The following is an 11,040-nucleotide window of genomic DNA, read 5'->3' on the forward strand; positions in this document are numbered from 1 at the left end:
CTTATTCTCCTTTGAGATTTTTGAAGTTGGAAATCTAATTCAACCGTACTGATTTATCGTTTAATCTGGGGCTACCGAGAGGGCAAAAGAGAACACTTTGAGGAGTAAAGCTACCAGTTCAAGGAACCAGCCTGTGAGTTCATCACTGTCCAACAATCTGGTCTTCAGTCTTCTGTGCAGCAACAGTTTTAGTCTCTGCCTCAGAGCTGCTTCATGTATTCCAAGTGTCCCATAAAGTTCCCAATTGACTAATGATTAAGGCCAGATATCTCTTAGTCAATTACAAAATGAAATATTAGAAGTTTAAGTTCAACTGACCTTGAAACTCCTACCCACTCAGTCTGTGAAGCTGGACTCAATAGTGATGTAATGCTGAAAGCCAACTGGTTGTGCATCTTGGTGTGTCCCTTCTCCATGTCAATTGGTGGTGGTGGTGGTGGTGGTGGTGGTGGTGGTGGGGTACGTTCGTGGTGGACCCATAGGCTCCCTTTCCCATGCAGAATTGTAATTGGTACTAGGTGCTCCCTTTGCTGACCTTCCTACTACTTCTGCTGACATGTTCCTGGTCTGGATGGTGCTTAGATTCTGAAGCATGTACCAGGGATATAGCACATGATCAGAGGAAGAACTCCATTCTTAGAAAAACAGGCAAAGTGGAGCATCCAAAGGACAAAGATGCCCTCTTTCCTCAAGGAATTTAGTATATAAACAACTGCCATCAACACAAGCAGTGGGTGGGGACAGTAGGGGACACCTGTGGAAGACATGTAATTTCCTTTTCTCTTAGCTTAATGTCTTGATTTTGTTGTTGTTTCACTGCCACTTGTTATTTTCAGGAGGACACTGTATTTAAGACCAAGAAAGATGTGCAAACCAAAACTATCTGCTAGAGTAAGAATAATGTGCGAATCATGCAGTTTGCATAGGAGCAGAAGGCTGGATGTGCACACAATGCACTTGTGTTGTAGGGGGTTCACGTTAAGTAACTTTCCTAATAATATCCTTGTAATTTTCTCAATAACAGGATTAGTAGTAAACCCCGGGGGAAGGTTGCAAGAACCCATTTTCTCAAGTTATTTAAAACTCAGATTCAACAAACTCCCCTCATTTATAGCATGGCTTAAACCTTGTAACAGACTTTCGAAATAGCAAGGATGTGCAAGTAAGTGGCTTCCAGCAGGAATGTCTTTTTTTTTTTTTTTTAAAGAGTTATGTTAACTCACAGGTATTACATTTGACTTTAGCAAATTTTGAGAAATGAGGCTTGAATTCATCAGCATATGTAATGTGTCTGCCAGTTTAGTTCAAATTGACCCTTCAAATGAACATTTTCCTAAAATGGGCTTGAATTGTGCCAAGCTTTTAAGGGTATAATAATTTAGAACTTAAAATCCTGCTTTGAAGTATCCTGATGAAAATGCTCCTTCCAAATCGTAAGGAGTTGCCGGGGCTTTTTTGCTATTCTCAGCTCCTTTACTAAACACTCAAAGGTTTGTAGGTCTGACAGGCCCTTCTTCTCTTTCTCTTTTTTAAAATTCTTATTATTTTATAATTTAGGCAATTATTAGGTCCACAAATATCACATCTCAAAACTTAGTTTTCACTGAAAAACTGAGAGATTCAGATGGGATTTAAATTGTCAAAAAAATCGGGTCCACTCTAGTGCATTTTAAACCATGACAGTAACTCGATCCTGTGGCTTAAGAATACTGAGATGGAATATAAAGGAACTGAAGGGTTCAGGCGTCCACTCTGAAGTGAGTTATTCCTCAGAATGGCTCATGGGAAGCAAGTTACCATTTGTCATAAAGAGCCTCGGTGTGTTCTTTGGAGAGAAATCTAGGAAGGCTGCGTAAATCTGTGGAGATGCTTTCTTTCGCTCCTTCTTACATTTTCATGGCTGCGAACTGGCTTCCAGGTGCATGGGCAGGTAGAGTGTGACAGGCTTTGCTATGCGTGACAATTCTGAGAGCAGCTGAGGTCCAGGACAGCTGTACTTTCTCAGATAAAAACAGCAGGAAATCATTCTTACCCCATGGACCACCACACTGCACGGAGAAGTGGTTTGCAGCCCCAACCACTCCCAATCATAGCTTTACAACTTGAAACTGGGGTCTTCCGCTACATGAAGTCTCCACTCCAGCAACATGCGTTCCAGGGCAATGTGTTTCCCATTCTTTTCTTTTGTTGTTGGCTTTTTTTTTTGATATTTAATTGAAACAAAGATTTTAATGTAGCTGAGATGTGTGGTGTGATGATGTGAGTATTTATGGAACACATAGTGAAGAAAAGGGAAGAGTTTAAGTGGAACTGTATATTTCGATAGGGTCTACACTGCTATGCTATCAGAGGCTGGGAGGCAATCCCTGCTTCCGTTTAGGTTTGAATCTGAACTCTTTACCATCGCACACTGAATGGTTTAGGATAATTCACTTTAATCTAAGCTCTAATTTGCTCACATGTTTTATATGTAGTAATAATTGTGTTTGCTACTGCAATGATGAAGGGAGATACATTCGCGTGTAAGGAGTGCTGAGCACAGCACTAGAAGCCCAGAGCATGCAAAGTGCAGAACCTAAGACTCTTTAGAGAAGCCCGAACTGTTTGCATTTAAACCTGGGGAAATTCTGAACAGATTCCTTCCTGTATTCTGTATACCAGACAAGACTAAATCAAAACAAAAAAGGAAAATATATCTGTGGCAAGCTCAGACAAGGGCAGAGTCCTGAAGACTCTTAGGTACCAGCTTGATCCCCGGTAATCAGGGCAGTTTGAAAACATTAGGTCTTTGCTTCTTTCTTTCTTGAGTCTGGAAGTCAGTGGAAACATCTCTGAGAAATGGTTGTCAAGTTTCTGTGCAGAGAACAAGAGGACTCCTTGATAGAGGAGGGGCGAGGGACTTGCCTAGAAACCGAAAGCGAGTCTAAAGCCACCTTGTCTTACTGCTTCATATTGCTTCTCTAGGTACGGTCTTGGAATCTGCTAAACACATCTGGGTAAAGCGTAGAAACAACTCACCTTACCAATCTACAGAACTTCACCTTCTATTAAGAATTACTGAGTGATGGCTGTTTCCAACGTGGTGTGTGGTGTGTCTAAAGATCCGGGATTCCTCTGTTAAACCTTTTCTCCTTTGGGTTTCCAGTGAGAGGCAGGAAATATCAACAGCATCGTAACTCGTCTGCCTTCTCTTCCCTTCTGTTCCAACAGCACTCACTCTTTATATATCTAGGTAAGATCCTATCTTTGTTCACTTGATTCCTGCCTCCAGGTATGGCCCTGAGTACTGGGAAGAAATTGAAGTTGATTCTGTATAATAGCATCTTGATTAAGGGCTTAAAAATCTTTTGCACATTTATTATGAGCTTTTTCAGGAAAATGAGATATCAATAGTATCATTTTATCTGTGATATTATATACTGTTATATCATAAAATATTTTACTTAGCCATTCCTTCATTAGAACATATTTATTACTGCTGCTTTTTTAACTGTCACAAAAATTATTAAATACATACATATTTGTGAATGTGTGTTGTATTCTTATGAAATGAACCATTGCAAAGGAAATTACTGAATCAAATAACGGTTAATTGCAAAATTTTAGTAATTATTGTCAAATCACTGTTTAGAAATTTTATGTCAATGTGTACACCCAAAGCATATCCACATGTGCCTCCTCTGTTTCTCTACTGTCATCACCCTGGCCAGTAAGAACTTTCAATATCTTTGCCAGTCTAAAATATGAAAAGGGATTACATTATTGAAATAATTCTCACAGTGTTGATTACTAATATCATTGAATGTATTTTGCATATTTTAGGGCACCTTTATTTCTTATTTTGTACATTTGTGTGTTTATATCTTGGCCATATACTTTTATTAATAAGCCTTTCTAACATTAAGCCTGTTGAGAACATTTTCCCAGTGAATGTGTTTGGATTTATAATAGAAATTCTAAGTTTCGAGTTGATCAAATCTGTCATATTTTTATTTTTTCAATTTCTGGCCTTAACGCTTTCCTTAAAATAGGTCAGCAACCCAAATAAATTAACAAACAACCAAACCAAACAACAACAATAACAAAAGAATAAATTTACAAGAAAGCAAAAATACAAAAAAAAGTAGGCCAGCACATATTCACTTATGTTCTTTTTACTTTAAGGTTTCAGTTACTACATTAGTATATGAATCACTCTTGGATTTACATAGCTGTGAAGTGTAAGATATGTATATGTTCATGTTAATATTTGCTATTTAGTTAACTGTTAATTCATCTTTAATTGATCTGCAATGCTGTTATTATCATATAGTATCCTAGTGAGGATATAAATCTACCAAATATCTTTGTAATGGGGAGATTAAAATCAGATATGTCAGGGAGGGCTAGGTGGAAATAACTACACCACCATTGAATGGAAGACAAGAGTATTAGTACAAGAATACATTAACGCATAGGTGAATAACTGAGTAACTGGGTAAATTTTGTCTTCTAGTTGAAATGCCAGGGTTATAGAGTGAAGAAACTAGGGAAGATGTCATCTGCGAAAATGGAAAAGAAAAAGCAGACTACAAAGTAAATGATAATCAGTTTCCTCAACTTAACTTTTAAAATTTTTGATTTTTTAAAAAACCAGGAGCTAGATGATTCAGCTAGTAAAAGCAACAGCCTTCAAGCTTGATTATTGGAGTTCAATCCTCGGAATCCACATGGTGGGAGGAGAGAACCGATTCCCACTTTATTCTATGACCTGTGCATGCATAGTGTGGCAAGTGTTTATGCAGACACACACACACACACACACACACACACACACACTCTACAGATATGTGTAACATGAATCAATCCATAAATACAAATTTGAGCTTGTGGTTTCAGCCTGATTATCTGAAATGTAATTTTGTTCTATTACAATGTTTGAAATGCAGTTTAGCACACTCTATACCAGTCAATCCTTATCGTAACTCAATGAGATAATACTTGCTGTGGTTTTCAGATGAAAACATCAAGGCTCAGAGGGGACAAGCAGCTTGGCTGAGATCATGGCTCAGGGCAGACCTAACTCAAACTCTGACCCCGAGGCTCTTGTCTGGGCCCCCTCCTCCTCATTGCTCTCTCCACAGGCCTGCTTTTTAAAAGGCATGTTTGCTACGAAAGGCGTGTTAATCTCCTTAGCAAGACATGGTTTTCAGGCCCACACTTTTCAAATACAGATTTGTGATGCTACTAAGAATCAGAGATCAGGCCATATAGATTAAGACTTCTTTTTGAGAAACTTAATGGTTCAATGTACAGGGAAATAGTCATAGGAAACAAGCACCTACTAGATAGAGTTTTGACAATTAATTCAAAAAGAGCAGGGAGACTACTCCTAGACTGAAGTGAATGGAGTTGCCAGCTTATGCCTGTGGCCACTTCTGGACCCATTTGTGATCTGTAGTGAATGTAAGAAGGAAAGATAACCTCCCATTTTAAAAGGTGAATTCAACCTTTTTTCATAAAAATGACTACTTCTCTGCACAAACACCGTTCAGTAGTTTCCTAACTAATGCATTATTATAATTGACACTTTTTAAATTCTGCATTGGAAAGGTTTCTCTAGAAAGCTAGTTGCTAGATCTACCAGGGAAAATGATAAATAAAGTATTATTTATTGTAAAAAATTTCAAATAAAACAAAATGATAGGGAGAAGAGAAAAGACAGTAGGAGCAGAACAAAAGGGGAGTAGGAGATGGACTGGCTCTCCCAGCTCCCTCCTGTCCAGGCCTGAGAACCATAAGGTCACAGAGCATCCGGAGATTAGATTTGCATGAGGTTTGCAAACCACTTGAGCCTGGCTGAGTCACAACACCCAGTGAGGAGTGGAAACTGCAGGCTACCAGACTGATTGATGTTTAGGGTCCTGTGGTCAACACACTCAAACATAGAATGGAAGCTTGTGGGAACAAGACAATTTTATCTTTTCAGACCATAGAGTAATAGCTTTTGGAAACTGATAGGACAGTGAAATGCTTCAAAGCTGTAAAACATCATATCTATCTATCTATCTATCTATCTATCTATCTATCTATCTATCTATCTATCTATCTATCTATCTATCCATCTATCTCTATTCTTTTCTCTGTTATGCCCTATCTTATATGAGTTGGAAATTCTGATTACTCATAAAATGTTAACATTTTTAACATTTTTATAGAAGGCTGGATGGAAGAGCAGGAGAAGTCTGTCAGCTTTTCAGGAGCTGGCACTCCCAAAGTTCTGAGCACCTTGGTTCCCTGTCTGGTGGTTGCTCTGCTTAACTGCTGTTTGTCTGCACTGAGTTAGTCCTTTCTTTCTCTGCCAGAGGTGAACATCCAGGGCTCAGATGATAATATGGGGCAAAGAATTTTGGACATCTAAGTGAGTTAGAGTTAGATCAATAATGTGAAGGGAAGTGGAAGAGACAGGTTGTTGACATTCTTGAGTTTCTTTTCTGTGGTTGAGTTAAAAGAAATCACTTTGATGTATATATAGGTATGGCAAATAAATGGATAAATAAATGTTGGGAAATAAGAAAAATCTGTCCTTATTGAAAAGGTTAGTGATTTATGTGTAAAGAAGTATACATTTATACTTACATGAGCAGACGTAACACATTGGTTACATATTAGTCTTGGAAAGATGCTGGTAAAATGCTGGGAATTCTGGTTAAAATGCTGGAAAGATGTGGTAAAAGATGACAAATAGAAGCCATTTTAGAATTACCATGAGGAAAAAATGAACTTATGTTTTATTTAAATAATAGAACATTTTTATTATTGATTTCAAGAAAATATTACATTTTTAAGAAGTCCAGGCAATTGCTAGGCATTAGTGCATGTCTTTAATCATAGCACTTGGGAGACAGAGGCAGGCGAATCTCTGTGAGTTCAAGGCCAACCTGGTCTACAGAGTAAGTTCCAGGACGGCTGAAGCTATACAAAGAAACCCTATCTTGAAAAAACAAACCAACCAGCCAGCCAGCCAACTAAATCCAGTCAATTACCATCACTTTGGTCATAGTTTTATTTTCAGAAGACATTTACTTAGGGCTTAGAGAAGTCAGGAGAGGTTCCATGAACTACTTTCAGTTTTCTGAGAATTTGTTTATGTAGAATATTACTTTGAAAAGCTGAGTATAATTAATTTGCTGGGAGGCATTAAAACATGGGGATAAATATTTTCTTTTTGTAAGTTCAACTGACCTGAAGATAGCTTGAGGTTAAAAAATAAAGTAGGAAATAATTGTAGTTTTTGATTCAATACAGCTTTCCACCCAGCATCGGTGCCTGTTCACCTTTATCTCCACCAGTCACATTTTTCCTCAGCAAAGGCCCTTGTGTCATGGTCTACAACTAATGCAGCTCCTGGACCACCATCCCATCATCAGCCTCCCAAGCGCATCCCTTTCTGCTTTCATGTTGTGTAGTCATTTTTTATGTTTTAGTGCCTTTTAGACATTAGACATTTTGGGAGGATGTTATAAAACAGCCTTCCTGACTGAACTAACAATCTCCTTTCCCATCTCAATTCCTCACTAGACCTTCCTTTAGAATTAGGGTAAACCCCGAAGAGTTCAGGTATAGCTGTCCAGATTCAGGAACTGTGGTAGGTATGTATGGAGGTGAAAAGGGAAGATTGCCTGCCTCTTTTTCAGGAGCTCCTGGCCTTTGATCCAACCTCCGGGTGAGCCTTGCTTACTCCCTCCTTGTCAGCCTCTATGTTGCTTCTTGCTTTTTGGGTTATGTTCTGCCCTCTCTCCGTGTGTTCTGTTATCAAACCAATGTTTTTCTTTGTAACTTAGCCAGTTCGATGTGTAAATCAATTCTTAGGTAGACTTCCGAACTAAAGAAAATAAATTTAAAGTAGTCAATTAATTTTATTACCTAAATTACTTAGTCACAAGCAACAATGAAACAGAGATCATATATATGTATTATTATCTGAGGAGTTAATTGGGCACAACCAGGACCCCCTTAGTTTCTTGATTAATTTAAAAATTACTTATAATTAATTGGTGAGTTATTTTTAGTAGTTTGAAAGTTACATCACAGTAATCATCTTTGAAAACAGCACATGGGACCATTTATAAGTTCAGGGCAAATACATCTGCCTTAAGAATTATTTTGAAAGAAGTATTAGAGTTTAGTCTTGGAACAATCATATTTTGCCTGGAGAAAAGACAAAGATATTATTTCACCTACTCCCAGAAACACCAAGATATTACAAAGCTTATCTTTAAGAAATTTGAATTTCATATCTTCTGGAACAAAAAATTCAGAAAGTGTTATAAAACTAAAATACTTCTCTGCACCAACACAATGGTTTCATTTCTCAGAAACATCCAACCCCTACTCTAGTTTCCTGAGGATGCTCTGCTTTTCTTTCACTGACTCCCAAAGCAAGAAAGAAATCTAGGGGAAAAGTAGGGAAGAAAGAATGAAAAAAGCAAAAAAATAAAAAAGCCACTGTAGATGTGCTTCCCAGAGTCAAAAAATATTAAACATAATTGTTAAATAATGACTACTTTTAATATTAAAAATTCCCTAACCCCACCCTTATCTCCTCTAATTAAACTTTTCTTTTTCCTAAACACATCCCACATCTAGCTGAATCCTATTTTTCCTCTCTTAGTGCTCAGCTAACATTTTCATTGCTTGTTTAAAGCACAGAAGATTACAACTACATTTGATGTAAATAAGATTTTTCTGAGATGTTCTTGAAGTGTAACCACCACCTACAGCAGTATATAATGAAAGAGTATGTTTTAAGATTAATATATAGCTTGCTGTGATATAGATAGCATTAAGCTGGAAAATTCTTAATAACAGATGTTTGTGGGGCATTATAACCATCATTAGTAATAATGCATTCTATTGTTATTCTATCCAGAATGTGAGCTTTGAAGATTTTTATAACTGCAGAGCTCAAATTGTTATGAGTAGTCAGCCACTACCTCTTTTTAACACATGAAGGACATACATAATTACTGACATAATTATTCTAGCTGGCAAATGCATTCTAATTAGTTCGTTACAATTGCTTGGATTAATTATTACTTATGTCCACCAGGAGGATCATTATTTTGGGCCATGGAAATCTTCAATTCGATTAACTACTTCCTAACTGGGTAGTTGGCCTGCTTTGTTCCTATCCTCTTGGTTTCTACTGCTGCCTACAGTGCTACATCCTAGTACCCTGCTCACTATGAAGCTTTGCCCTCCAGCATTTTCTTCAGGGTATCCTTTACCTCCGTGTTTCTCAGGCTATAGATGAGAGGGTTAAGCATGGGAATCACAAGACTATAAAACACAGAGATCACTTTGCTATATCTCCACGAATTCCCTGTTTTTGGTTGCCGCATGTACATGAAAAATAACGTTCCATAGAAGATGGTGACCACAGTGAGGTGGGAGGCACAGGTGGAGAATGCCTTACATTTGCCCTGGGAAGACTCGATTTTTATGATGGACAGTAGGATGCAAATGTAAGAGATGAGGACAGTCATGAGGGATCCAGTGAGATTCACTGCCGAGAAGATCAGAAGCTGCCTCTCTTTGTTGTGGGTGTCAGAGCAGGAGAGTGCAAGGAGAGGGGGGTCAGCACAGTAGAAGTGGTGGATCACATTGGAGTTGCAGAAAGACAGTTGGAAAGTCAGGACTGTCTGTATCACAGAGTTCAGGAAGCCGTAGGTGTAGACTCCTATCACGAGCTCCTTGCAGACCCGCTGTGTCATGATGGCTGTGTAGGTCAGGGGATTACAGATGGCCATGTAACGGTCATAGGCCATTGTGGCCAAGAGGAAGCATTCAGTAGTGACAAAAGCACTGGAGAAGTATAACTGAGCAAAACAGCCTGAAAAGGAGATGGTTTTCTTCTTCACCAATAAATTTTGCAGCATTTTTGGCCCAATGGAAGATGAATAACAGAGATCAACGAAAGCCAGGTGACTGAGGAAATAGTACATGGGTGTGTGAAGCCGGGAGTCTGCCTTGATGAGCAAGATCATGCCGAGGTTTCCCACCAGGGTAATGAGATAAATCATCAGGAACACCACAAAGAGGGGGAGCTGAAGCTCAGGGCGATCTGTGAATCCCATGAGGACAAATTCTGTTACTGTGGTACGATTGCTTCTTGCCATTTTGTTCTCTTACCTGGTGTGAAGAGAAGAGATATGCTTAAAAATAATCAGATGCTTAAAAACACAAGCCTCTCGTGTCTCCATTCTAGAGGCAGATGACAAAAATTAGGCATTTCATACAGATCCAAATAGTTGGAGCTGATTTCTTTTAAGAGGCACAGAATGAGTTTCCTCGGCTCTACTTTCAAGTTTACAGTAGTCTTCAGTTTAATTCTAGGGCCAGACAGCATATCTGATTCTGGGATGAAGAGTGGGTACCACATTTCTCTTGCTTTTGGGGGGTCTACTGCAAGGACTAACAAAGCATCATGACTATGGACTTATGGACCTATGGACGATTAGAGATGGATTGAGTACTTAGGGCGCAGGTGGGAGAGACTGAATGTGAAAGGTGGGAACAGGAGATGATTCATTCATTGGTTGACCCACTAGCCAAATGTCTGCTGCCAATCATTGTTATTCCAGACACTATGCAAAATGAAGTTGCCATGAAGATGAATGAAAGTAAGTCTGCTGAGAGGATGCTCACAGGCTGGCAGGAAAAACAGGTATGTAAATAATTAGTCACAATTCAGTGTGAGTAGTGCTTTTCTTCATTAGGGTTTCTGTTGCTGTGACAAAACATTATGTCTAAAAGCAACTTGTGGAAGAAAGAGTTTATTGCATCTTACAGATTGCAATTCATCACCAAGAGAAGTCAGGGCAGTAACCGGAATCAGGAACTGATGCAGAGGCCATGGAAGAATACTGTTTACTGACTTGACTTCCATGGCTTGCTCTGTTTGCTATCTTATACCATCTAGGATCATCAGCCCAGGGAAGGCACTGCACACAGTAGACTGGGCCCTCCACATTAATCATTAGTCAAAAAAATGCCTCA

General features: G+C 38.7%; 1 protein-coding gene across 1 annotated transcript; it reads right to left on the minus strand.

Annotated features, from left to right (window-relative positions):
* Positions 1–9,224: 9,224 nt before the first annotated feature.
* On the minus strand, positions 9,225–10,160 carry LOC116892763 (olfactory receptor 1030-like). The gene has a single exon (XM_032894642.1). It carries the CDS (start codon positions 10,158–10,160, stop codon positions 9,225–9,227), a length of 936 nt encoding a protein of 311 aa, XP_032750533.1.
* Between the last annotated feature and the right edge of the window lie 880 nt (positions 10,161–11,040).

This window comes from Rattus rattus, chromosome 2 (assembly GCF_011064425.1).
Source record: "Rattus rattus isolate New Zealand chromosome 2, Rrattus_CSIRO_v1, whole genome shotgun sequence".
In the NCBI taxonomy this organism is placed as follows: Eukaryota; Metazoa; Chordata; class Mammalia; order Rodentia; family Muridae; genus Rattus; species Rattus rattus.

Excerpts from the sequence above, each read along its gene's own strand:
- LOC116892763 (XM_032894642.1), bottom strand. The coding sequence starts at position 10,160 with ATGGCAAGAAGCAATCGTACCACAGTAACAGAATTTGTCCTCATGGGA.